This window comes from Musa acuminata, chromosome BXJ3-3, assembly GCF_036884655.1.
Source record: "Musa acuminata AAA Group cultivar baxijiao chromosome BXJ3-3, Cavendish_Baxijiao_AAA, whole genome shotgun sequence".
Classification (NCBI taxonomy): Eukaryota; Viridiplantae; Streptophyta; class Magnoliopsida; order Zingiberales; family Musaceae; genus Musa; species Musa acuminata.
In genome coordinates this window covers 10,251,613-10,279,466 of record NC_088351.1, presented here as the reverse complement: position 1 = coordinate 10,279,466, position 27,854 = coordinate 10,251,613, and the positions used below count along the sequence as shown (strand labels likewise).

General features: G+C 44.4%; 5 protein-coding genes across 6 annotated transcripts; 4 read left to right on the top strand and 1 right to left on the bottom strand.

Annotated features, from left to right (window-relative positions):
* Positions 1-366: 366 nt before the first annotated feature.
* On the top strand, positions 367-2,483 carry LOC103973138 (plant intracellular Ras-group-related LRR protein 1). Of its 2 annotated transcripts, none has more exons than XM_009387630.3 (4): positions 367-421; positions 539-725; positions 1,145-1,314; positions 1,562-2,483. In XM_009387630.3, exons 2-4 carry the CDS (start codon positions 561-563, stop codon positions 2,253-2,255), a joined length of 1,029 nt encoding a protein of 342 aa, XP_009385905.2. In that variant the 5' UTR covers positions 367-421; positions 539-560; the 3' UTR covers positions 2,256-2,483. The 2 variants fall into 2 exon arrangements, with proteins under 2 accessions (XP_009385905.2, XP_009385904.2); XM_009387629.3 differs by having other exon boundaries at positions 377-421; positions 544-725.
* Positions 2,484-8,600: 6,117 nt separating this feature from the next.
* On the top strand, positions 8,601-9,493 carry LOC135632987 (uncharacterized). The gene is made up of 2 exons (XM_065141956.1): positions 8,601-9,073; positions 9,171-9,493. The coding sequence occupies exons 1-2, from the start codon at positions 8,881-8,883 to the stop codon at positions 9,290-9,292; spliced, it is 315 nt and encodes a 104-aa protein (XP_064998028.1). The 5' UTR covers positions 8,601-8,880; the 3' UTR covers positions 9,293-9,493.
* Positions 9,494-15,430: 5,937 nt separating this feature from the next.
* On the top strand, positions 15,431-20,428 carry LOC135634303 (uncharacterized). The gene is made up of 6 exons (XM_065144679.1): positions 15,431-16,028; positions 17,235-18,462; positions 18,782-18,832; positions 18,994-19,092; positions 19,647-19,805; positions 20,178-20,428. Exons 2-6 carry the CDS (start codon positions 17,251-17,253, stop codon positions 20,301-20,303), a joined length of 1,647 nt encoding a protein of 548 aa, XP_065000751.1. The 5' UTR covers positions 15,431-16,028; positions 17,235-17,250; the 3' UTR covers positions 20,304-20,428.
* A 1,263-nt stretch (positions 20,429-21,691) lies between these two features.
* On the top strand, positions 21,692-25,301 carry LOC135634409 (uncharacterized). The gene is made up of 3 exons (XM_065144865.1): positions 21,692-21,824; positions 23,596-24,516; positions 25,095-25,301. Exons 2-3 carry the CDS (start codon positions 23,609-23,611, stop codon positions 25,129-25,131), a joined length of 945 nt encoding a protein of 314 aa, XP_065000937.1. The 5' UTR covers positions 21,692-21,824; positions 23,596-23,608; the 3' UTR covers positions 25,132-25,301.
* Positions 25,302-26,053: 752 nt separating this feature from the next.
* On the bottom strand, positions 26,054-27,555 carry LOC135632894 (AP2-like ethylene-responsive transcription factor AIL7). The gene is made up of 5 exons (XM_065141746.1): positions 27,355-27,555; positions 27,212-27,285; positions 27,011-27,061; positions 26,845-26,921; positions 26,054-26,776 (listed from the first exon to the last, which is right to left on the bottom strand). The coding sequence occupies exons 2-5, from the start codon at positions 27,253-27,255 to the stop codon at positions 26,268-26,270; spliced, it is 681 nt and encodes a 226-aa protein (XP_064997818.1). The 5' UTR covers positions 27,256-27,285; positions 27,355-27,555; the 3' UTR covers positions 26,054-26,267.
* Positions 27,556-27,854: the final 299 nt, after the last annotated feature.

Sequence of the window (27,854 nt, the reverse complement as noted above, 5' to 3'; positions counted from 1 at the left end):
CCTGAACTAAGAAATACTTAACCTTTTAGAAAATATAAAAGAAAAACAATGTGTGTGTGTATATATATATATATATATAGAGAGAGAGAGAGAGAGAGAGAGAGAGAGAGAGAGAGAATAAAAAACCAAGCGGTAGCCGTTCACTTTCAACGAAAAAGGGACGGGGGCCGTCCCGTTGACTTTTCAACGAAGAGACGGTAGCCAGCCAGTCTGATGTCATGCACGCGTGAAACGGGACACGGTACATCCGTACGTACCCGGTGGCAGAGTGGGCCCCGTCGATTTCCCTCACTGCCCTCGGCCGTTTGACCTTTCTCCCTCCCCAGCATTTATTGCGCTCCCCTCTGACGCCATTTATATCACCCTTCCTGGTTTCGCTCACTGCATTCCAAGGCTCCAGTTGGATACCGGCAATCCCTCGGTAGGTTTCCAAACGCCTCTTCCCTTTGGTCATCTGTTTTACGTTTGCTAGTTGTCCTAGGATCGATCGACCGATTTGATCTCTCTGTGTTGTTTCTGTTTGACTTGTTGGATGAAGGGAAGGGAAGGGAAGGGAAGGGATGAGGATGGAAGCGAAGACGAGCGAGAGAGCGGAGTCCGAGTCGGATGGTGTCAAGAAGGAACAGGAGTTGGACTTGAGTGGGATGTCGTTGGACTCGCTGCCGAATCCTTCCATCAATCTCGGCATCATCACCAAGCTTGATCTCTCAAATAATAACCTTCAGGTCAGTTCTTCGTGCACGCACGGAACTGCTCTTCATCTTACTAAGTTGATCGTATTCCTTGTTTCTGAAGCGCGATACATTAGGAATCTTTTTCTATTTCCGATCAATTTTGTTTTGGGCTTCAGATTCGAGTGCATGCGTCAACATTTTTGGTAGTATTCCTTTTTCCCGTTTCCCGAGTTCATCAATCGGTTCGGCAGAAAGTAATTTCTAGTTAGCAGAAAAGAACAACACTGGGACATTGACGCTTGTTGGGAACAGCCAAATCTGCTTGGTTAATGCGTTATTCTTGATGGCATGCCATTTTTGCTCTTCTCTATTCTCTTCGGTTTCTGTTGGTGGAAGGAAGGAAGGATAATTAGCTGATGGCTCTCTGTTTCCGTTTTCTGTCTTCTTTGTGCTGATGGGCTGGAGAACAGAGCATTCCGGAGTCGCTGACGGCGAGGCTGCTGAACTTGGTGGTGCTGGATGTGCACTCCAACCAGCTGAGGGCGCTGCCCAACTCCATAGGCTGCCTCTCCAAGCTGAAGGCCTTGAACGTCTCCGGCAACCTTATGGAGTCCCTTCCGAAGACCATCGAGGACTGCCGGTAAGCCTTCTACTCGCAGCATGTCACTACTCCACTCGGTGGATTCTCGAATAAGTGTGTGCAAGCGCAAAGGAGTCGTCTTTGGCCAAAAGGCAAAGACGAGAGCCTCGTGGAAGAATCCCCAGGGAATATGTTCTCTCTCCTTGAGCGAAGGAAACATTACCATCCGATGCATGTTCGATATGGTAGAGAAGAGAAGTGCGATACCGAGTAGTAGAGCTTCGATTCTTCTCATGTCTCTGAACAGGGCTTTGCAGGAGCTGATTGCCAACTTCAACCAGCTCACCAAGCTCCCAGACACCATGGGTTTCGAGCTCACCAACCTCCAAATGCTGGCCGTCAACACCAACAAGCTCGCCTTCCTCCCCTTCTCCACCTCGCACATGACTTCCCTCCGAGTCCTGGACGCCCGCCTCAACTGCCTGCGCGCCCTTCCCGACGGCCTCGAGAACCTCATCCGGCTTCAAGTCCTCAACGTCGGCCAGAACTTCCAGTACTTGCAGTCTCTTCCCTACGCCATCGGGCTCCTCGTCTCCCTAGTCGAGCTCGATATCAGCTACAACAGCATCACCGTCCTCCCCAACTCCATGGGGTGCCTGACCAAGCTTCGGAAGTTCCAAGTCGAAGGCAACCCCCTGGTGTGCCCGCCCACGGACGTGGTCGAGCAAGGCATCGACGTCACGCGGGAGTACCTCAGCGCGAGGATGAACGGGAGCGAGACGGGTCCCTCGTCGAGTAAGCACTCGTGGATCAAGAATCTGGTCAAGTGCGGCACCTTCAGCGGCCGCATGATGTCGAGCAACATCAGCGTCAGGGATGAGAAGGACGGGCTTCTGATGTCAGACTATCGTTCCATCGATGGGCTTGCTTCGCCGAGGTACGTTGGCATCTTCTCGCCTCGACGACTGTTCTCGCCCCGACGGGCTTCGCCGCGGAAGTAGCAGGAAGAGTTCAACAACAGTCGCAGCAGCTTGTTGGGGTTCGGCGTCGAGTTGATCATACATGACAATAACGAGTTCTCCGTCTATAGAATAGCTGTTTAGAAGCGCATCTGTAAGATACCACGGACTCAAAAACTTCCTCTCCGACATGTAAGTCACTGTGCAGTCCGGTCGTGATCGATACGATCGTAATGCATGAGCGAAGGAGATGTTCTCCGGCCGCCTCAATTCGTAGCCTCTACACCAGCGGTGAAGCGAACATGCCAACGGAGAGAAAAGACGAGACAGCGGGCGGCTAAATAGCATTTAGTCGAACGGACCGTGCTCAAGTTATGTGGGCTTGGGTTTCCCGCAACCATGGTCCATTCGGCCCGATTTAGAGCTTGTCAACAAGTATTAGGATCCCTTTTATAACCGATGGAAATCAGTCATCGATCATTTCAAAAATGAATATTAAATATTGCTAAAAAAATTAACATAAATGTTTTTTGTTTGTGATATAAAAAATATAGATATTTAATGACCTCTAATATATTCCATACTGGAAATTAAGAATGCGATTCCAAGTCAAACAAAATTTTGGAGGCAGTAAGGGGGAATGTTGATATACGAGGCATGCACCTTCTCCTTCTCGTGTAGGCTCGAAGGAGGAAGCGTCAAGTACTTCTTCCTGTCAGTCGAATCATTCTTCGTTATAAATGCGAGATTCCGATGCTCACAAATGATCACCTATCGGAACCCAACCAATACGCAAGGACGAATCGAGCGTCAAATATGAGATCCAGCATCGATCGATCACACGTAACAAGTTCGACTCAAAACAATTACTCTCTCAGATCGATGACCGACGCATGACGAGCGGGGGACCGCGATTCGCATGAGGTCTGAAACCTTCTCCTATATCGTGCGAGTCCCGTCGATCGATCACAACAGAGGAAAAGAGCAAACACTATGCTGAGTAATGGCTGTACTCGTTTCATAATTGGACAAACCTCTCGGGTGCTACGTATCAAAGAAATCTGTAAGTTGACCGTCGAGTTCTACGTGCAGTTGAAGTTTAGATGTTGCATTCGATCGAGGGGAGTAAGTGAGGTGTCAGATCCAATCAACCTAAGGTGTTTATAGATCAACGCCTTTGGGGCGCAAAAGCTGAGTGATATGATACGTTGACACTGACCTAATCATCGTTATTTTACGACTCCTCCCTCTTCACATGCATGTCTCGATGATGCTGAGCTCCAGGAGAAATAGTTTAGCTGGTGATGCCTTTTTTCTATGAAGATTCCCTCTTCCTCGTGTTGTTTGTCTGCACGCACGCAGAGAGCTACCGGAGGAGGAGGAGGAGGAGGAGGGGATGGAATAAGCGGCTTCTGTAACAAGCTCGGGTGTTGTATATATGTACACGCTAATGCTTTTTGCGACCCCATGTGCGTCATGACGTTGAGCATGTGGAGGAGGAGCTCCGGTTGCTTCTCTGAGGGTGGAAGGACGGAGTGCCTCACCTGCCATGAAGGCACGAGGCAAAGGAAAAAAGAGAGGCAAGAAGGCGACAGCGATGCTCGTCTTTCTTCCGGACCTAAAGGCTGTGCTGTGCAAATATTTATATGAAGTCAGGCAGTCAGATCAGAGAGAGAGAGAGAGAGAGAGAGAGAGAGGGTCACATTTTAGGGCATTCACTTTTTCTTTTCTTTTGTGATCAAGGACTTGGTTCTGCTATTTGGGGGGTACTGAAGCCACCTCTTACAAGGCTCGAGTGGGGGCTCCTTTCGCTGCACACTTTCTCTGTCTTGTCTTGCTCCTCCCACACCCTCCACATGCCTCTTGTACCATTTCCAAGCCATCTCTGAAGATTACAAGGGATACGCACAAAAGAGATTGGATCGAAGCTAAATTCTATTTACCTGAACACGAGAAACTAATCCGGTTGGACTGATGCATGGTAGCGTCGCTTGGAACAGCCCTTCTCTTCCGACGTTGCCTTTGCATGCGGTGCTCGTCCCATGTGCTTCCTTCCTTGCCCTGCACTCGTCCGTTACTCCTCCTCCTCCTCCTCGCATGCAGCAGCATTCATGCATCAGCTCTGAACACAATGAATCCGTCACGTTTCACAACATTGATTGCTCATTCCTGCCTGGCGCTCGTGGAGAACGCTTGCCGTGATCCTGCTTGCGAAGACACTATCACTGGAAAGTTCTCCACCGAGCTACGGCTGATAATTAACGAAGACATCTGAGGAACAATTCAGGTCAGAGATCACAACATGTACGTATATTTATATTACTTTCTTTCCGTTTTGAGTAACGATGACTCATCGCAATTACTTCTGCAGAGTATGCCGCTATTCTATTTAGTCTTTGTACAAATCTCGTAATATAATCACATCATATGATCAGGCGGATCACGCAGGCGCTGAAACTGATATATAGCCTATAAGCCTTGTGGCTGCCATTACTCTTTTCTTGAATCTGGAGCTTACCTTCGTGCCTTCCAAGCGTTGACTCTGTGCAGGGTGATCGATCCTCTTCTCTCTTTGTCTTCATGGTTTCATTTGAGGTCTGAGCTTTCCTCGTCTCTATTTGGACAGGGTGCAGATGCATGCTCTGGGGAGGGGTAATTCCAGCTACGATCTTTAGAAAGTGGTCCTCGGATCACCCAACATATTGGTGCTTCCTTAAGCAACCACCATAAAATAATAATTTGGCACCGTGAAATAATGTGGCCAGTGATCAGATGCCTTTGCAACTCATTCATTGCAGTCTCCGCATCCCACTGAGATTTATACATCTCCGGAATGTTATGTGCCATTCCTGGCTTTCTCGTAATCTTACAAGGGAAGTTAACCCCTGCAAGCCCAAGAAATGCCGTGAGTTAAGTAATGGCTTCTGCCATCGGAGTCAACCAGACTGCAGCATGTGTCATGCAGGAGATGACAAGAAGAAAAACAAGGGAAAAGAGAGATATGGAATTAATTAGAACAAAACTGAGAGGACTTTGATGTGATGTGGTAGATCACGGTGACATATCAAGAGTTTTCGATATGCCATTTGTGATCTAGCCAGCCAACGGGGCTTCATGGGCTGGTGAGGGAGGTGATAAGGTAAAGAGACGGACAGCTGAGATTTATAGCGACAGGACACTGTGTGGTCGACAAGGGCCCCTGTTCTGTATACCACATGAAACAGCTATGGTTTAGATCCTCTCTCTCTCTCTCTCTCTCTCTCTCTCTCTCTATCTATCTATCTACATTCCATTGACTATTTAACAGCTCTGCACTGCCTTCCCCTGTAATTTTGTTATGCTTTTCTTTCATCATCACCACCATCTCATGCGTCTCCCCGCTAGCCCTGCCTCTCCTCCTCCTCGAGAGCTCTTAACTCAAGGCTGAATTCTGGTGATCTCCCCCTCTTCGGTCACCGAGTAATGGGATGGGAGCTCGTCAACCGGGAACTGCCATCTCTTCCTCCAATTCGGACTTCCGGGATCGACGCCAACGCTCGCGAAGAAGATCCGTCGGAGTCCACAGGCAATGAAGAAATAGTCTGTTGTGTTACGCCCAAGTCGGAGGAGACTGTGCTGAAGCCTGCGTTAGTGTGCCCGCCGGCGCCAAGGAAGCCTCGGCCACCTAAGAGAAGGTACGGCTCTTCTCCGAAAGGCTACTTTCCGGTCCCCGATGACCTCACCCTGGTCTTCACCCCGGTCTCCCGCCTGGTGATAAAAAAACTTAGAGTGGATTGATTGGATTTTTCTTCATCTCTTGTAACTTTCTTCTTTGTATGTGTGTCTGTGCTTTGTATGATATATATTGAGATTCTAAGTCATCTGTAACTCGGTGAGCTTGAAAAGTGTCATGCCATAATTCACGGCTTATATGTTGGTCTTTCATATTGATTTATGTCACCTTATTCCACAAATTCTCTTGAATTTAAGGCCCAAACATGGCAAGCTTGTTTCTTTCGATTGCTTAGAATTTGCTTTTCCAAGCTAATAGTTACATATCTTGGAATCGGAACCTGCATTCATCTTTCATACTCCCTCTCTCCCCAAAAGCTGTCCTCTTCCACCCATGATCAACGTGTCTTATAATAAATACAGTTAAGTCGTGTAAGGTTCCATCCGGAGGTGTGTCATGGAAACTCAGCGAATTCTTCCATCGGAAGGGAAGGGGATGGGGATGGGGACAAGGGAAGGGAAGGGTGTTGGTAAAGATGGTGGAAGCGAACGATCTGAGAAAACGCAAGAAAGCAGATTGACCACTTACCTGCACTTCACGCTGGCACATATGACTTTATTGACTGCAAGTCGACAAGAATGACTGCATCCATCCAGAGAATTACCGTCAGAGAATCTCAAGTTAGGCTGTCTGAATTATGCCACCGAATGGTATAGCATATGATAGTCATGTCATCCTCCTTTTCTAAGAAGAAACAAAATGGAGAAATCTCCATTGCTGTTCCCGCTACACACTTCTCAGAGTCTCAGACCAAAGTTGATGGACATTAAATATCATAGATCTGGGCATAACATCACATGGTTGGAGTAGTTAATACGGTAGACAGTGTGCATATGCTGTGGGGAATATACACACATACATATGACCCACGTTGTCTTCTTCAGCTCACTCATTACTGCTGCAGTGTTTCCCCGGTAAAACTCATTCATCCAAGCTAGTGATCATCTATCTAATACTTCGTTCCAAACCTCTCCGAATAGTTGCTGGGTAGCAAACAAAACTTCCTTTGAACACGTGGGATGGTTGCGTGGTGCCAACTAATGGCGTAGCTCCGAAGTGTGTCCAAAGAGAATTTAATGTCCTCTGAGCAAAGGCCAGAACGCAGTGACTCGACAGCTTCAGCTTGCAGTCCAAAGTTACTCGGCGGGGTGGTGTTTGGATTGGAAGAGGGCTGATGATCCATGTTGCCGTGGGATAGATAAATACGTTACATGGGTTTCGAGATCTAATGCATGCTTACCTGTTACTGCGAGACTCAGCGGTGTGAATGTGGCGTCTGCAGCTGTGACAGAGAGAGGTCGGAGGCGATTCGACTGGAGACCGAGGCATGTGGTGGTGATGTTCGAAGGATGCAATGATAACATCGCAGCACCGGCCGTGGTTACTTTGGTGGTGGCTCGATCAGTGATGAAGCAGAGAGAGGGTGACAAAGTGATGATGATGATGTTGTTGTTCGTTTAGAGAATACATACCGTGTGATGATCACTCTACTAACTAAGTTAGCATCGGACCTAAATACATCAGTCCACATGTGGTATTCGAATCATCTTTTTAGAGATCACTGACAACAACAAGATACTATTCATTAGCATGAAATAACAATATAGTTCCAAAGATGTTGGAACAACAAGATGTGCAACAAAATGCATTGTGTTCTTTGCAATTTTGCTAACAAAAATTCAATTGTCAAAAGAACCAAGTAAATACACACTTCACTCATCTATGTGTCAGTACTTCTCTTGTCCCATCTGACTCCTCCCATGCTTTCTCATTTTCACCGTCTGAGTCCTTTTGTATTATTGCATTTCTCTGGTGATAGCCAATGATAAAGTCACAGTACCATTTTTCTTGACATTATTTATTGGGCAATCGATGGTGAGTGAAAAGGACATCCTTTGAAATAGACAGATCACCACCACAAATTAACATGAAATGTTCATATATGATTGATAGTTTGAATCGCACAGGAGGAGGGAGAGGTAAAACAAATAAATAAAATTAATGGCGGTAAAAGATTAATGTACGTGTTTCTTAGTGTACTTGTGGACAATGTCTTAGGATTCCCTTCTCCCCATGCAAGTGCAGCCAAAAGAGAAGACAGCAACAAAATGGTTTGACCTTAACGAACAACTCTGCAACTTTGTGTGACAAGAACTGGACGCATGCATTGGCAAGATCCAAATTACAGTGAAGTTATCCTGTTCTATCTCTTTGATATCAATTTTTTTGTTTTACTTTTCTTAATATCAATTGATGTACCGACACTCCAAGGCAGTATGATCCGTCGATTTCGACGCATGTGAATCGTAGAATACGACAGCACGATGGGGGTTGACTACAGGACATTCCACGAATCGACGTGACACGTAGATGGGTCCTATTTGGACCCGAGATGTGTTGCTAAGATGGATTTGGGATCGATTAGATCGTGTTGGGCTCACTCGGACTAAGAATCGATGATGCCCTTCGGATTCGAGTTCGACCACAGTAATTCTTATGGTGGGTTAGGTCGCGGCCAATTTGAAATAGCTTCGGGTCAAGCTGACTTCGAGTCGAATCGATTGCGGGTTGAGCTTAATCGGTCGTGACAATGCTCGGATCGAGTTTATGCTACCAGACAAACCAACCGCTCCAGTCACGGCTTTGGCAGTAGCGTTCGCTCGGCGACCGAGCCCACCTCCGGCGGAGGCGTGACCACTGACTGTCACTGAGAGCCAATCCAGACCGAAAGCAGTGTCGGGTTCCCCGTCTCCCTTCCTTCCCCGGAGTCCCATCTCCGTTGGCTTCTTCTTCCTCGGTTCTAGGGTTTCCCTACGTCTTCTCTTGCTTCCCCTTCTCTTCTCCTTCCGAACCGTTCTCGATCAAAGAAGACAGAACACGGTCTCTCGGCCTCCGATGGCGTACGTCGACCACGCCTTCTCCATCTCCGACGAGGACATCATGATGGGCGACTCCAGACACGCCATCCAGAACCGTCCGCCCGTCAAGGAGATCGCCTTCGCGGTGTCCCTCCTCGTCTTCGGCTCCCTCGCAATCGTCGTCGGTTCCGTCATGGCCGCCAACCGCGTCGGCGGCGATCGAGCCCATGGTAACTAGTTTCTCTCTCGGATTTTCGTGAACGACTATTTAGGCTTTCTTTTTCCCCTTGTATCAATTTAATATTTCGGTGGTTTTGAATGGATTAGGGGTTTTCTTTGCGGTCTTGGGGTCGGTGTTGTTCCTGCCGGGTTTCTACTACACGAGGATAGCTTATTATGCATATAAGGGGTACAAAGGCTTCTCCTTTGACAATATTCCCTCGGTCTGAGGGCGGTTTCAAATTTTCCATCATGCGTTATTCGGCTTTCCAGTGCCTCTGCTGTATAGATTTGTTTGGTGAGACTTCTCCTAGGGTTTTTCTTTTATGTCTTGATCCTTTGGTTCTTCTTGAACAGCTTGCTATGTATACATGCTATTGAGTTATGATGGTCGTGTTATTGAAATACCGTGTAGCTTGTTAGGTTTTTGAGTTGATCAGACTATTACTGGATTGATAAAACTGGATCAAACTTTTTGAGGTTTTTGTTGAGAAGTAGAAAGAAAAGGGTGATCGTTCTTCTTTGAGCGTGAAATCAACTATAAACTATAGAGTACAAATATGCGTCACAAACTGTTGTTAGATCTGACTTGGATTTTGTTCAATCATTCTATAAGATATCTTTCTTTATTCGTGATTTGTCTTTTGAGAATCCTTCTCAACTGATCTTGCAATCTACAATTGACTTGATATTTTATTGTCAATTAATTTGCATCATTTGAATGTTCTTAGAAACAAAATATATGATAAGCCCACCCGGTGACTGAATATATATGTTTCTGAAAGAAGCCCCAACTCGGGAAACCACAGTCGATCCTTGGCAGGGAAAATATCTTGACGAAGAACTCAGCCTATTTTTAATGAATATATCTTGCTGAATTTCAAGTTCCTGACAAGTATCTGCAATATAAAATGAAAGTTATCAGGTTGCATGAGACTCCATATTCTTGAGCATCATTAGTGCATACTCGATATGCCTATAATTATTGTACTGCACAAACCTAATCTCTTCTTGTTACAAGTGGCATTTGTTGGAGGGAGCAAAACATTTCTTGATACTTTTTTCTGTGCCACACATTGTTTCGATGCTTCAAGTTCAATCTTATGTTCTAGTAATGCACTCAATTATTCTGGTGGTTTCACTGTTAGCAGATTGTTGATTAATCACTTTGATTCATTATTCTCTCAGCTGCCCAACTCAATTGCTCTTGTTTTGTTCTTCTCATGGATCCCTTGATTTCGTAAAAATGTACATGTAACCAATTTGTTATTCAGAGTTCTAAAACATTCAATGCAACAAATGAATCTTCAAGTTCAGAGTTCATTAAAACCCTACATGTATTTGTTCCTTTCAATTAGGTTGTTTACACAAGACTTCTGCGTTTGGTTGGATCTAAAGTTTTCTTTGGTGAAGTTGCTGACGAAATAAGATGCCACGTACAAAATTTTAGGAATATATTGTAATTTCAACTGATGATTCTCCAACAAAATGACCCCAATTCGACCATTTCTTACACCTGCCACCATGCTAAGTTGTTACTAGGCCACCTTATTGCTCACCAATATCTCTTTATAACTGTAATTCCAAAGAGATGTGTCTTCCATCCACACCAATCTAGATGATAACAAGGCACATGCATCCCATATAATTATAAGAAACTTTGGAGTATTGTTTCGAGGTATTCCAACCTCCACTATCCTTTCAGAAGATATGATAATCGGCATATGTTACTGCACAACTGCATGTAATTCTTATTCAAGTATTGATTGTATCTTTCCACAAATCAATGGGATTTGTCTCTGGGATCTTCACTTTGGAAATCCATGCTTTTATTTTGACTATAGTAGTCAAGCCAATGAATGGTTTCCTGGTTCTATCTACCAGGAGGAGGCAACCATGATTTTGAGCTTGTTGTATTAGCTCCTAGATTAGACTAATAACTCCTCATATAGCAACATTTAGTATAGATTGAGAAAGATGCAAATCAGTTCTCTTTAGAAAATTATCAGGTGGTAAACTTTTGAGTGAACTTGAAGTTAGTGCTTGTGTCACTTTCTAGGAGTTAAGCTCTTCAGATTTCGGACCTGTACATAATTGAATTTTTTTCCTAGTAATTTTGTATTACCGTACCATTCATTAGCTATCCTTGCTCTGTATTTTTCTCAAAGTACTTCAATATTTGCTTTATACATTTGGCGATGTGCAGAAAGTTTATCATGTGGTAGCTATTCTTGCTTTTAAATCAGAGGGGCGTTGTGGTTCTTTAGAAAGGCTACATTGCTCATGGCAAGGATGCAAATTTAGATTGTTGTTCTCACATTTGAATCAGTATTAGTTCTGCCGATTCTGCAGGCTTGCTGATAAAAATTTGCATACTTTTTTCAATTCAAACCGTAAACCTTATTTGATGACCACACCTTCATGGGCTTTTTCTCTTGTTTTTACCACATCAAAATCATTATTTGTGTCTCATTGGTACTTGTTATTGCCTGCAAAATCTCATAATTAAAATTTTGGATAATAAAGACTAGCAACAAGGAAGTGAAGTAGTTTCTAGTTTGCCAGAGCAATTTTTTTCAGCTAAACAATGCATGTACTTGCAACAAAATAGAAATGGAGGCTCTGGAAGAATCTTAATATGTCAAATGCAGATACTCGAAGTTGGTTGTGCCTAAAAACCATGTTGAACATTGCACACCGTCAAGTTTGTGGGTGGATCATAATGAAATGGTGAGAGACATCTTCAGGGATCATGCTTTTTCTTTCTTGTGATAATTATGGAAGGAGATTGCTTCAAAATTCCCAAGCTGTAATAGCTTATCTACCTTGTGGCATTGGCTTGCTTTGGATCATATATTAGTTGAATACTTCATTTGTTTGCTAATATAATCTGTTCTTTCTTGCTATGATAAATAGACACTGATACTTATTGCAATAATGTGTGCTTGGGGGAGGATTTGAGAATATCTTACCAGATACCATGATGACTAAAAACCATCCTTGGAGATTATGTGAAGACAATTCTTTTTAATCATCTTAATCTCTTCAGTGGTCACTGTGCAATTACCACAAACTACTATTTGAAGAGCATTCTTGCCGGTGAAAAGATTAGAAGCTCAAGTTCCTTTATATGACTTGGTCTGGTCCCTGATGATGTGGTTGTGGTTCCAAGCAACTCAAAAGAGGAAAACCACTGATGTGTTCTTTTGGAGAGCTTTGTATGTGTAGAACTTAAATATAATTTCGTTGGTTCGAGTCCATTGGATTTCAATGGGAGAAAAATAGAAGCAAAATTGTGGATGTTGGTATTTATTATATTTAACTGATTTGTCTCCATAATCTATTGGACACAAAGTAGCCGTACCAAGCAGACCTCCCCTCAGCAAGACGACAAGCCTTCCATTAACGTTAACAAAGAGCGGAGAAGCCAAGCCTACTGTACATGCCGAAGTCACGGAAGCCGAAGCGCTTCGGTCGACGCCACCAAAGAGCTAAACCAGAGAAGGTAAACAACTCCCGAGTGCTCTGAGGAGATCGCAGCGCTCGCAGGCCCGGACGGTGCCTCTAAGAAGCCAAGAACGGGAGAGAAATCGATGTCCATGAGCTCCATCGATGTGGCTGCAGGTCCAAGGAAACAAAAACTGGCCGGCCCACGGAGGCAAGGAGCAGGTGGCGGGCGAGCGGCTGGAGTACAAGAAGAGGGAGGGAAAGGCGGTCGACGAGGGTCGCCGCCCGCTTTCAGCGGCGTCGCAGACGTGGCGGCCAGGAGGAGCAAGATGAAAGCGGTGGTGGGGGCGTTCTATACCGTTCATCGCGTCGCAGAACAGCGGAGGGAGCCCGTTGACCGACGTAAACCATGCCCATGTGGACGCGGCGTGCAGCAGCCACGTGCACTTATTCGCGGGTGTAGACGACGCCACTTTCTTCGCTAATAGGAATGGGACCCACTCGGATATCAGTAAGATTTAAACTTATCCCAGTCCTTTATGTCCACAATAAGATTGTATAACACTGTCTGTGCACACAGGCCTTTCTTTTCATTCTCTTTTCACTTTAATATCACCCACACAATGGAACCTTTCATCTCACAATATCTCATAGTGGCAGGCAAATCTAAATACATAATGTGGGATTTAGCGGGAACACTTTAGCAGCGTGAGGAACTTAATTACGCCTACATGCAGCAGATTATATGGTGGCTATGGTTAGAAAGATGACGTTTGACCGCCATCGCACCCTATATAAGAGCTTCGCCTGGGTGACAATACCACCCTCTAAAGAAAGACGCGGGCGGAAAGAGCAGAGGAGTCGAGGAGGGTGCGTGGCGATCAGATCAGCGGAGGAGGAGAACCGGCCGGAGGGAGGTCCTGGTGCTGCGGCGGACGGGAGGAGGAGCGAAGGTGATGGCTTGGTGGAACAAGAAGGTGGTGTTCCCGGTGAAGCGCGCCTGGGTGGCCGCCATCGCCCGGGTGAAGTCCCGGAAGCACGGTAAAAAGTGGTTTGATCCGTTGATCTTCCTATCGCTCTGTTCTAGATTTACTGAACTCAGCTCTAGCCTTGCGATACTTCTCTGCCTCTGAGTGACAAATATGATTATATACTCAGATTGAATAGCAGATGGAAGCCACCATTTAGGATAGCTTGACATCTTTTGTTTCTCATTTTAAGAACAAAAAAGTCGGGAGGAGATGGCAGAAGATTCTGCTGCATGCATGGGCAACTGCAAAGTGTGTGCAGGGTGGCCGTATCGGAGGGTGCATGAAGGTTCAGGCTGTGGGCAGGCAACTTTGTGCTCCTTTAGATTATGACCATGGCTTTTGGGCATCTCACGTACCCATGCTTTTAGATTGTGGACCACTCGACATTTGTGCGTGTGAGAGAGAGAGAGAGAGAGAGAGAGAAGAGGAGGAGGTTTCCTTTTACCATTTTTCCTATGCGTGTGAATCCTTCTCATGCCTCAATTATCACCTGGATATGCTGTCCCCACTCGGACATGTCGTCTTTGACTGCTTTACGGTGCCTCGTGACCGTAAGCAGACAACGGAGTCGATGAACAGCATGCGTCTTAGCAAAGAAGAATACCTTCGTAGGGGTGTGAATCCATCAAACTCTGGTTGCGCCTGCAGGTGATGGAATCCTGAAGCTCCGCGACGACGTCCAAATGTGTGGCTACCAAGATGTGCAGGTGATGTGGGAGATGGTGAGGAGGTCGGAGACGGAGGTGTCGCAGGCCACCAAGCGACACAAGCGCCAGTTCTGGAGGCCATCGGCCTGCTCTTCACGAACATCCGCTTGTGATGATCCGACGGAGCCTTCTCATCACCATTGAAGACACACATGTCTATTTATCGTCGGCTCTCCCCATCTTGTGGTTCTAATGTACATTATAGTGCCTTCAAGAACCTCTTCCTCGGTTGACGGTGGTGGATCATCTTATGTGCTCGCTCTGTTTTGGATATGTCACAGCCATTATTGCTTCTCGATGCAATCACTTGAAACAACTCGATCGGCCCAATCTTTTTTGCTCGCACCATCGTCGGAGCTCTTTCGAGCCAAGATTGGGCTCGAGTTGCCTTCGAAATGGCCCATACAACCAAACCTTAGTTCGCATAGATATAGATTCGAACAGTAATATTTCCTCCCCATGGGATTGACGAACAAAATAATGTTAACAATTCTTATCCATCCATGTTTCGATGCTAAGATCATTTGATGTTGATGGAATCTGTAAAGATGCATTCCGACCAGTCTGCGTGCTTGTAGCTATTGATCAAATAATTCGGGTCACAAAGAAGCCATCAACTTCTACTGCTACTGCAGCAGCATCGTTCAGGAGATAAGGAACCAATCATACGTTCTCACAGGTGGCGGCTATAAGCTAGCCATTCCGACTCGTTAACATCGGCAACTTGGCGAGAGGGACATCGAAGCCATCGACATGGCGATGTTGATGTATTGATACCGACAAACGAAACGGGGACAAAGGAAGCATCAGATAAATCCTTTGCGTCCGGCAAGCTGAGATGAAGATGAAGATGATGATGCTGTATCCACTGGCTACGTGTCCTTCATGGAGCATGAGCACTTTTGGTGGTGGACAACAACAACTGCTCGCCACAGTTTCGAGTGTCCGTGATTTTATTTGGGAAGAAGATGAGTCTGAGGCCACCAACAGAGAGCAACTCTGGAGGAGGATAAAGAAAGGGAAGGTAGAAGACGGTGCATGCCTTCCAACCACAGACACCAACCTATGGGCACCACAAACATGATTAGTGCACGTCTTCTAGCCACGGTAAGGCAGTGTATTATTATTCTACTTGAGCAATGCCAAAAAGAAAGGTATGTCGAGCTGGATCGAAGCTAATGGTTTCTTCAAGTTCATAGTCGCTTCACGAGAACAGAGTCGTGAAGGGTCTGCAAGCCAACATGCACTATTCCATCTTCTCCGGCACTTAATTCTGCCACGAAACCATGTGAGGTTGTGCATGCAGCACGTCATGTCTCACACACGCATATTTCCAGGAAAAGGAAAACAAGAAAAAAGGGTTTTTGGAACGGGAATAACCAGAGTAAATGTTAGGTCTTTTGGATTCGGTGAATCGAGGGAGGCAAAGGAGGTGAGGATTCGGCTTGATCGACGGGGAACCGCTGCATGTCCCTTTATTTTGGGAACATGGGTCGGACCCCGTCGATAGGATCAGCGGAGGAGGAGATGCAGCAGTTCCTCATCAACGGCCAATCGGCATCGGGTCACCGTCCGATCCGGTCTTCGCGCGCCATGGGTCGGACCCCGACGGCTGAGATCCGGTCTCGATGCCGAACCGGGAGGCGTTCGGCCGGCTCTTTGACCACTGTTCCTTTCTGGTGCGCATCCGCTGGTTTGTCTTTTGGGTATTAAAGCTTCGCTCCCCGCCGTGTCTCAACTCGATGCCGAACGATTTCTTCGGTCGCCGAGGAAAACACGAGGTTCTCTTTCTCTTCTTCCCTCTTTCGGTTCTCAAATTTGTAAACGATCAAGTTCTTGCGATAAAACTACGATCTTGTCCTCCCAATTAGAGAAAGAATTGATCTTGAAGCATAAGAAGTCGTCTGTTTTTTCGGGTTTTGAGCGTCTTCTCGGCCAAGAAGGGCGGATTGTTGTTGCTTCTTGTGTTTTCATGGATTGGCGTGTGCTCATGCAAGATTTTATTTGCTTTAATCTCCTTTATACCCAGGAGTTTTGCCTTCTGTGATAATGACCTGGTTCTTGGTTATCGGTGTATCTACCTGATATCTGTATCTTGATTCTTGGATATCTTTTAGTTGCCGTAGCAATTTCTTCTTGCGTTTGTTACTGCTTTTGGTGAATCTTGAATCTTCTGTTCTGCGCTTGTTGGTCGTGATGAATTTGGATTAGATGGAAGATGAAGATGCTCCTTTTCGTGTCGAAGAAGAACAGAACGATTCCTTTGAACACCAAGATAGAAAGATCTATCCACGATGGCCTTTGGGTTCTAATTCTGCTCTAATGTTACCATCATCGTTTTTTTTTTTTTTTTAATGTCCTGTTTGATGTCTTTTACTAAAAGAATTGATTTGATGGTTGAATTTGAATCCTCGGAGCTGTGTTATGCTACTTGCTGATCTGTATTTCCATCCATGTCCTTACCTGCTATATCTGGTTTGCTTATGGCCTTAAAACAACCATAGTGCATGCTTTCTTTTCTCCCAATCAGTGTTTATTGGGGAATATGATTTCTCTGGATTTTTGTTTATTATTAGCTCTACATATCAGAAATTTAATCTTTATTTGTAGTCTTTTCATCGATTTCAGAAATTTTTTGAAGGTTCCTCCTTGCAAATGGGCTCTGGAAGTCGTAAAGCAGGGCCCTATCTTGCCTAACTTTGCTATGGCATTGGTTATTAGTGAGTTGTTGATAGGCTGATATCTTGGTTACTTGGATTCCGTTGATCTTTTTTGAGTTAAAAAGTTATTCTTTAGGTGACTACACTTGGTAAGAAAGGCTACAGCCATGATGACAATATGTTTCTAGGGGTAGTTTTTGTTCTTTCTGCCTAGAAAATTTTCATTCCCATGTCATGCTGAGAATTTAATTTGTTACTCTTTATACAGCAGCAAATCTGTGATGCTGATGGATTAAAGTCACATTTTTTTTTGTTTGTTTCCTACAGGTGTTTTCGCTGTGGCATGGATGGTTCCAAGGGTAGAAGGACCGCTACCGGAATAAGTTTTTCCAGAGGTGGTTGCATTATTACTCTTAGAGAACAAAACTACCATGATAGAAGTATCCGATGCTGTAGCCGGTTGGGATGTAGTGCTAGTCTCTATGCCATGAAAGGCACCCAGGTAGGAAAACAGGACAGAGCTTCCTTCCACTCGGGACCGTGTCCATCATTATCTGCTAATGGTTTTAGAAAGCCTCAACGAGGACAAAGATCCAGTTGTTCTCGTGAAGAAGCAAATGTTGCAGAAATCCGTAATACCCGAAGAGATAGTGATAAACCCAAAAGTGGTAGAAGATTCACAGGTATAAAAGATTCAGACTCCAACCGAAGAGTAGAGAATAAAAAAGACTTGCACTCTGTCCCTTTAAGTCCATTAGTTGGATCTGCAAAGCTTCGCTGCTCATCAGATAGTGCAACTGGAGGAGTGGGGTCCAGCAGGATGAAATTGAGATCAATAACATCTAAGGAAGCCGCTAGACAGTCTAGATATCGTTATATAGAAAATTCGAGTGCATCTGGTAGCACCAGCATGAGTCATGGGGATGCTTCACATGATATGGCATCCAGGTCAGAGGTCTTTGGTGTGGAAAATCCTAGAGGAACAGACATATCCAATGTTCTTGCACCAGAGTGTAGCTCTGCTGATTCCAGAAGTAGCAGAGCAGATAATAATTTAAGAATGAGATCCCTCAAAAGGGGAAGTTCATCTTTCAGAGGCAGAGGCCGAGTCCCATCCTTAAATGGATCAAATTCAGGTACTTCAGACCTGAGTGTATCTCTTCCGGAGCATTTAATATCTTATCAAGCTACAAGAGGATCCAGAAACCAATCTACCAATAAGGTTGTTGTCTCAGTCAGAACAAGGCAGCCACCTAGGGGTGATACTAGAATAAGACCAGTAGGACAAGTAGATGAGTCCATTTTGGCACCAATGCCTCTAACTGTTACCCAACAGTCACAATGTGAATCAGGAGCTATTCCTCAAAGTTCATCGAGATCATCCGCAGATTTTCATCATTTTTACCAGAATGTACATGGAGATCCTGGAACCAGCACTCAGATTGCTCCTAGGAGACAAATTCATGAATCTGCAGCCAATCGCCTGCATATATTTGATGCTCTTTTACAAGATAGAGATGGCTATCCACACTTAAACATGGGAGGAGTTGCTGAGGTATTACTGACTTCTATATCGTAATGCTTCTCCTTTATAAACTTAGTCTACATAATTTATACATTGAACACTGGGTGCGTACAGTTGCAATGCAAGCAATGAGTGGAACAAGCAAAATCCTTTTGGGCATTATGATGTTTAAATGCAGCTGTTTCTATTCATCTCAGTTTCTTCTTCTTAATTTATTTTGGATCACAAAATATTTTATTTGAGAATGTACTTAGTTTCTTCTGTTTTCTTTTTATGGTTTTTTGAAAATGCCTGGTGTAGAATTACCTCTAATAATTTGAAAGTTACTCAGATGTCTTTTGACATGCAGGTGTTATTGGCACTTGAGAGGATTGAACAAGATGAAGGGTTAACACACGAGGTTGTTATCTGCGTTCAGCTCCACAGACAGCATGTTTTTAATTATAAGAGCTATTTTATAAATCCAAAAACGCATGAAAAATCAAATCGGACTTTCTGGCGAAGTATTTATTTTATTCTTATTATATTATGCCATTAACAACAGTGACATTATCCTTGCAGCAATTATTGGCCCTTGGCAATCATTTGTCTTTGGATAGCCGAAGTTTCCATGACCAGTACAGAGACATGAGAATGGACATAGATAATATGTCATATGAGGTTTGTTCTACCTTTGAGCCATGTGTAGTATCATGAAACTTGCTGATGAATATTTTCTTGAGTTCTCATCGACGGAAGAGAAATTTTTTTAACTTTCATCCGTAAGTCCTAAATATGTTTAATGTTGGGTGTTCACGATTCAAATTACAGTGGTTTGGTGATTCCTTTGGGAATAACTATTATGAGAATGTCATTCATTCTTCTGTTGTATCTGCATTTCTTTGCTAGTACCAAAGTGATTCAAATGAAAAAGTTGCTCGAACAAAGTGTGATCCACTAGTTCTTTACATTGCACCGATAGTACTCTCTTATCTGCAATCAACAACAAGATGGTTTATTGCACTACATTAATTCAAATGTAGCTGTTTAAGGTCAAGCAGTTCCATATTTTTAGTGTCAGCTCATCTGTGATAAAAAATAGAGCAGTTAGTGGCCCAGAAATATCATTGCTTTCCATTCTTATTAGTCTCCATTTTTCTGGGAATTTTTGAGGTATCAGAGTTTGTTATGAATTTACAGCCAAGCATATCTAGTAACTCTACTTCCTTGAGCAGGACTTGTTAGCCCTGGAAGAGAAGATGGGTACTGTGAGCACAGCTCTCACAGAGGAAGCTTTATCAAGGTGCTTGAAGAGAAGTCCCTACATGTCTGCCTCTTTGATCTCCGGGATCTCTGGACGTGACGAGGATGAAGTCAAATGCAGCATATGCCAGGTACAGTCCTCTTGGCCAGACTTTCAAGATAGTTCATATCGAATTTTATTTGCACCATCAAAATTGTTTTTTTGCCGCGGAATGCACAATCGCTTGCTCTTGAGCTTTTCGTTTCTCGTCGTAGACAAGACACTTGTTTTTCTACAGTCCGGTAATACCATAACAAGAATAAACTGTAGAGTTCTAATTATTAGATCCATAATTTTACTCGAGAGTTACAAGTATTTAAATTTTTATTTATAATTTTTAAGTAAGATATTTCTTTATCTCTTCTCGTACTATTGACACTAAATGGATTTTTGTGGCTCTCCAATACGTTATATCCATCTCAGCCACAGCAATCAATCAAACTGAAATCCTACGTTTTCCCAGGAGGAATTTGTCATGGAAGACGAGGTGGGGGAGTTGGTGTGCAAGCATACGTACCATGCAGCATGCATCCGCCGATGGCTTCAGCTAAAGAACTGGTGCCCTATCTGCAAAGCCTCCCTCTTGTAATAAAGCCTGCCCTCAAGAAAAGATGTGGTATTTATTCTTATGCATTGGCCAACGAAAGCTTGCATTTCTTCAGCTTTCAATGGGGACACAATAAACCTTGTGTGTGTGTGTTATGGCCTTCTTCACGAATGCGTTCCTTTCTTGGTTGGCTGAAAACCATACTTAACGAAACAGAGTAAGAATATTGCAACTTTTTTTTTTTTTTTTTTTATAATAGAAGTTTATGTGTCATTGGGACTGCTCGTTACAAAGGTTAATATCAAATTATCTCAATATGAAATTTCCGTGAGTCAAACAAATACTGGATATTTTGTTTCGGATCAAAGCTTGCTTATCGTGAAAGAAACGTCCTACGATACTGATTCATCTGATCGTGGATTGCCACCTGGATGATAATGTGTGCGGAAGAACTTATGCGTCTCTCTTGCAGTTGTCAGCACGAGCACGATTCTTCAACCCCTGCTCACCTCGATCTTCGAGATGGTTTAACGAGCTAGTCACAAGGTGTATTAATCTTCGGTAGTGAGACCCATTCTCTCGGGTGTCTTTTTTTTGTTTGAGTCACCTAATGCAAGTAACATGTCACCCTTGTCAACTATGATTTTGGGAAGACTTACACATCCGATTGTAGAGGGTATTAATCCTAGGCGATGTGGTCCAGTTTACCTTTTCAAACGCATGGTACAAAGGATCATCCCCCGTTCATCACAAATAGGTTTCGGTCCTAACAAACAACACTCTCACAATTGTCCTTCCCTTATGTCATCCTCAAAGAGATGAGCTCATCAATCGTGACATAAATGAACCTTTGGACGATGTGAAGAGCTTCCTAACGAGCCACTAGCTGTATTGTATCGGTGGCTCAGGTATAAAAGCCAACTCCAAAGTCTAAAGGAACAAACATCTTTATTATTTTCACTTCTCAACTAACTTAACTAATGGAAGAGTCGGGTTAAGAACATTCCCCAACATCGACTACTTATGTAGGATCATCAATAGGTGCATCTTAAAACAATACCAAATCTACCTCCGACGAGCAAGCAACGTCTCGGATCGTACCAACCAAATTCGCTTCCGACTCTAATCTCACCCCTTATAGGCCCTGAATTAACTTGCACTTGTAGGACTGACCCAAATTGTGACTACTCCACGGTCTAACAGCATCCGGGCAATAACAAAACACAAGATGGCACATCGATTCCACAAACAGTATCGGATCGCAGTTAAAGATCCGCATCCGAGGCTACGCTTCGGATTCAGATTCGAATTCGGGTTTTGGAGCCCCGCCCCGTTGCCGTTTTCTAGCGAATGGAACAGAGAGAGAGGAATAGGGAATCCGACCCGTTTAGCATTTCCAAGGGCCTCTTATACCGACGCTGCGCACTCCCAACGATTCCATCGCTTCCCATCCCCTTCTCCCTCTCCCTCGCGAGTCGGGCTTCTTAGGGTTTGGGTCCTTGGAACTACTTCTTCGGTGGCCTGATCTATTCCACTACGATAGCAATCTCCCCAGAGGACACGGTTAGGTTTTTCTTGCTCTATTGGGATTTCGATCTATTATGATCTCTTTTTTCGCATCTTTTGTGGAATTTCTAGTTAATTGCTTGACTTAGGGCCTCTCGTTTCGTCCGGATGATTCGTTGCTGACGATGATGATGAATAACGATGATAATTGTTTAGGGTTTGGGTTTTCTTGCGCTTGTGATTGTGGGTTCCGGGATCATTTAAGTCGGAATGAGTTAATTTGGGTTCGCGCTATATCTGTTGGACTGATTTTCCTGCAACTTGGTTCTGTTTGGTATAAAAGAGTCAATTTTGCCCTCATCGGAGTTAACAACCACATCTTGTCTTTATTGACAAGTGTTTTGTCGTTTGATAACCAAGTGGGTCTTGGAACCGAGGAGCTGACGGGTTCTTTTGATGCTGCGAATTAGGCTTGTGATTGTGTTTTCTGTTAATAGAAGGCCTATCATCACAAGATGTGTGACGTTTGGCATATACTTGGATAGTTAATAGAATGGGTAATTCTAACCTATACATATGCATTCATTATAGCAAGGTATAATAATTATTAATTTGTTGATTTTTTTTATTGTGCATTCCACTTCTCTCTTCTGTAGTTTTTTTTGTTTTTTTTCACTTGCACCGACCTTCATTGATTTATGAACACTAGTAGAAAGGACTAATGCAATTATAATTCAATGCTAGCTTCATTTTGTTTAAATAAAAATATTCTTACCAAACTATGGAGATAGCTACAGTTGTGGTTGTTGTGCAGGACCCCTCAGCTAAACATGCGCTGTTGAATCTTTTACCAGTATAGTCCTATTTAACTCTTAATAACCTAAAGTGGGTAGGTTATAGCGAGGGATTCAACGCACACCTTACAATGTATGTGATCTAAGCTTACATGGAGGAAAAAGGGACCTCAGTCAATTGTCTTTCGTTGATACATCGTAATACTGACTCCACCGGACTCGATATGTCCAGTGTGCACATGTCTGTGTTGCATTGTCGTAGGATATATGGACTAGCTAACAGTTGTTTTGTTTCACAAAGACGTTTGCATAGTCGCATGAAAAAGTTTGCCTTATGCTGTACCAAATTTGTTCATTTGCTTGTTGGTCCCACCCATTATTTGGTGTTTGAAGTTACAAATAACGTTGCATGATATTCTCCTTCCATGCATAAATGTGAGTTTATGGCATCACTGAAGTTCAGATGAATGGACGTTGACTGTTTTGATGAAAGTTTTGAGAAAGATGTAGTTGTTAAGATGTGTAAGCTCCTGCTGAAATCAGTTAGGTCTTTGTTGGAAATAGAAGCCTTGACAGAAGAAAGTTGATGATAGCCAACTTTTCGGTATTCTATGGTTGAAGCAGTCTTATTGGCATCAGTGATCAGATGTTCTAGATGGGCTTGTCCTGTGCGTGAGTGAAACTTGCATAGTAAACGTTGAGAAAAAGACTGAACATCTAGGATAGCATATGTGGAAGATTGTTGGCATCGAGGAAGCTTGCTTAGTTAAGAAACGTGACTCTGATTTTGACGAAAATGTCAATTGAGCACAATTAACATAGCTGGTTAAAAGGTTCTGGTCACTTTTCTCGCTTTTGTCTGTATAATAATAAGCAATCATTATCATGCACAACTTCCATGATCTCCGTGTTAACCCAGCATATATATATGCATTACCTGAAAATGGTGCATTATCATCAATCGACATGCAGGAGTTTATAGTCATACCCTAGCAAGATCATTATCTTCTTCATCAGTAGTTTTTTTTATACAGGAAGAAGACTGCCATGACTTCAGAAACCTCTCTCGAAAGTGAGAAAAAGATTTATCTGACCTTAGAGGATACACAGTCTAACATTAACTGGGACGATATCGTTTGCCCCATCTGTTTGGATGTTCCGCACAATGCAGTGCTACTTCACTGCGGTTCATATGATCGAGGGTGTAGAGCATTCATGTGCGACACTGATGATTATCACTCCAACTGTCTTGACCGATATAAACGTGCACATGGTCTGCCTACCATCACGACGGTCTCCTCAACTACAACCGGGACACCCACTCAAAGCATTCGAGTAATTCCTTTGGGTTCTGGCAGCAGCCCTACCTGTCCGTTGTGCCGAGGGAATGTGACAGGGTTGGTCGTAGTTGATGAGGTCCGCGCATACCTTAACATGATGAAGAGATGCTGCGAAGAGAAGCAATGTTTATATGTCGGCAACTACATGGAACTGCAACGGCATGCCCAACAAGAGCACCCTCATTCTCGGCCATCAAAAGTGGACCCAGATAGACAACAAGATTGGGAGAATTTTCAGCGCTCCTCAGAAATGATAGATGTCTTGAGTACTATTCACTCAGAAATGCCACATGGTGTTTTGTTTGGGGACTACATTATTGAGTATGGGGATGAGAGCAGTGATGAATTTGAGGATTTCCCTGGAGATGACGGCAATTGGTGGACCTCTTGTATTCTCTATCATGTCTTCGACAACTTCAGGTCAACGATAGATCGGCAGAGATTAAGAAATGAAGAGACAAGTAGAGTTCAAGCTAGATCATTCTATGATGCTCATATGGATGATGGTTCAATGTCATCTGCTGACATGCCAGAATACCATTTTGATGGAAGTGATGAGGAGTTTGGAGAAGCAGATGATGGAGCAGCATCCAGGGGAAGCCAGAGTCACCGCAGGTAGTTCAAAAATTCATCTCATCAGTGTTTCTCTATTTCAGACTTAAAATTTACTCTGACAGCACCATTCAGTTCCTTCTGCTTGTTCAGCTATTTTCAGACATGAATTTAGATTGCACATGATGATATTGTTTTTCCTTGATTTTGATGACCAAGAAGAGCCGATCATTATCATTACAGACAAACGAAGGGAACATAAACCTCAATCGACATACTAGGGCTGCTTTTTGTGTGTTGCAAGATATTTAAAAGCAGAAATTAACTAGATCCCATTACTTGTAAGAGCTGCACGAATGCCTCGATGGTTTCTGCAAAATCTCAAACTGGCTTTTTGTTCATACAATTTTCTATCAGTTTATGGTAGATCTGCTTAAGGCCTTTTATTTTTTTCAGCATCTCGTCCATCTCTTGCAAAACCACTGACATGATTTGCAGATTCATAAATTTGTATCACAAGTTTCTATTGGTGTTTGGAAACTATTGGCTGTACCACGATAAGAGGAGGGGGGGTGGGGGGTGTGTGTGTTGTTGGCGTCTGATTGCCCGGGGGCTAATGTTTCTTCCACATCATCCTGCAGCTACAGGAGGCGCAGGTCTCGATTCCAAGAACACTAGCGTGTTACTGACCGCAGTCAGTGGGAGGTGCCTAACCTTCGTCTCTTTATGGTTGTTGGCCAAAAAGGTCCACATGACTATGTGTTACCATTGTAAATGATTCCATGCTGCTCGATGCTCCATGTTCCTGTTTGAAACAAAGCTTGGTTATATAACAATCCTATTTGTTCTTTTTGTTGCCTGCTAAGTGCCTAATTCCTCTAAGAAAGACTCTGGTCATTCGATGCTTTTTTATTTTTCTAGGTCACCGTTGTTCTCAAGTGTGCCAAAAAAGGTTGTTTCTTTTACAGTACCGGTGGCCTGATAATAATAATAATAATAATAATAGTTATTATTACAGGTTACGGTCGTACGCGGGAATTAAAGACTGTAGAGAGTTGCACTGATCAAAAGTCTGATGGCAGTCATCCACTGAAGGGTGCAACAAAGGTCGCTAGAAGTAGCCTAGCCATCAATGCCCGACTGACTTCATTATAATTCCCCAACCTGCCAAATACTCAGTGATGCTAATGATTCCTATCCATTCTCCTCGCCCTACAAAAAAAGGGCACGCCCTCGGCCTTGTTTGCTGACCGCGGCTCTCACCGTCGCAGAGCGACGATGGACCATTGCCCGGTACTCTGCGATCCAGAATGAAACTGTGCAAGTACGGAGAGGCCACGATGAAGCTAAACACCACCGGCTTGTTCCCTCCACGGAACAACAACATGAACAGTAATCTAGAACTCGAATCTAGCTCATTCAACTGAGCTACTGATCATCGCAGTCTTCAAACGTTGTTGGAAGAATAAGGTTTTGCATCCCAACAAAACGAGAACGATGCGGGCAATAATTATCCATATATATATATATATATATATATTTGTGTGTGGAGCGTACGTTTGTCCTTTGAAATGTGTCGAAAGATTGGTTCCTTCGGTGCAGAAAAGAAAGAAATATAAAGCCACGGTTTACAGGTGCATTGATGATGATATCACAGTGAAACGTCAGCAAAAGGATGAGCACTAAAGTAAAAGAAACATGACCAGGGGAGCTTTTGAGTCTCACGCTGAACCACCGAATGCAAGATGTCGGCTTTCGCATGATCGTATTCTGCGTGTAGCAGCGGTGGCACCTTATGTTCCTGTTCCCCTCCATCATTCCGTTCCATGAAGAGGAGCATGCAAGGCTGCTACACCATGCTTTGCGTCCTGGTGGTAGTAGTAGGAGTCCGCTGCTGGTGTCCCGGTGGGCGCAGCACAAGGAAAATAAGCGCGACCATGCTCCTGATGCTGATTGCTACCACCCTTCGCTTGACCCACGCCGCTGCCAGCAGCAGCGAAGTCCATGGTACTGCCGGATCTGAACGATTCAAACACTGACGGCGGATGGCTCCGCTGGTGCTGCTGCTGGTGATCCAGAGCAAGCAGGGGCAGGAATTCTTGGTGTTGCACCAACCCCAAGGGTTGTGATCCGGGACAGTAGGACGCCGGCGACGGCGGCTCCGGAACCCTCGAGGCCTTGCTCGACGCCCCGCCCACCGGAAGGTCGCTGTTGAGGATGCGCTCCACGTCGTAGCGGCTCATGTCGAAGTTGGTCACCGCGTTGAGCCCCCGGAACTTGATCGCCGCTATGTCGTAGGCCTCTGCCGCTTCCTCCTGCGTGCCTGCACTCGTCCATGTCATCCATCTCCACATCATGTGGGAACGATCGCTTTGATGATCGCGCACTTACTAAAAGTTCCGAGATACAGGTCTTTGTTGCCTGCGACTCGCCCTATCCTCGCCTGCCATCGCCCGTGTTGATGGTGTCTTGCAATTGTTCGGATTCTAGCATTAGTTTTACAGGATGAACAAACCTAATCAACCTTCTTTCTCCAAATATGATGAATCTGACCAACCTGGTGACTCCTCTGTACATGGAGGCTCCTCTGGAGAAGCCACTACTCCTCCTGCTCGACAAAGCAAAGCCGAAGCCGTATGTGAGTTGAATCCCACACCAGCATGAGAACGTACGTACGTCTGCATGGCGTTGGTACGTACGTGCCCATGATTCATTGATTGCTACCACATTAGATATCTAGAAACAGAGACGGCCCAACCTTCTGAGTGCCGCAACGAACTCCTGTCGCGTCATGTTCTTCATCTCCTGCAACTCCTCCTCGTAGTCCGACACCTACATGTAAGTACGCATACATAAGGTGTGGTGGTATGTAAGACAAAGATAGCCCCCATGATCACCTACCGGGAAGTTGGTGGTGGTGTTGGGACCCCAGTATTTGAGCGCCGCCAAGTCGTACGCCCTGGCCGCCTTCTCCTCCTTGTCATACCCTCCTACATGTTATTGTTACGAACAGATGAAATGATGATGTAATGTTAATTTGCTCTACGTATTTGGCCCTGATTGGGACGAGAAGAACTCACCGAGGTAGACTGTGGCATGCAGAAAAAGACAGTCCATCTTCCAGTGAAAACATGCCACGTGCGAGAAAAGAAAATAGAGAGAGAGAGAGAGAGAGAGTGAGTGAAGAAGAGATTTATGGCAAAATAGAATGGAGAAAATTTAGGCGGCGGCGAGAGCTCAGGCGCACCTTGACGGCCTTTCCGGCTTTGACCTTCCCGGCGGCAGCTGTTGTCCCACAGGTGAGCTTCGTACCTCCCCGTCCACCTATGCCTTACCCAAAATGCCTCCATGTTAGCCAAAAATACGCTCCCGAGTTGCGGCTGCTCACATCCATGCAAGCC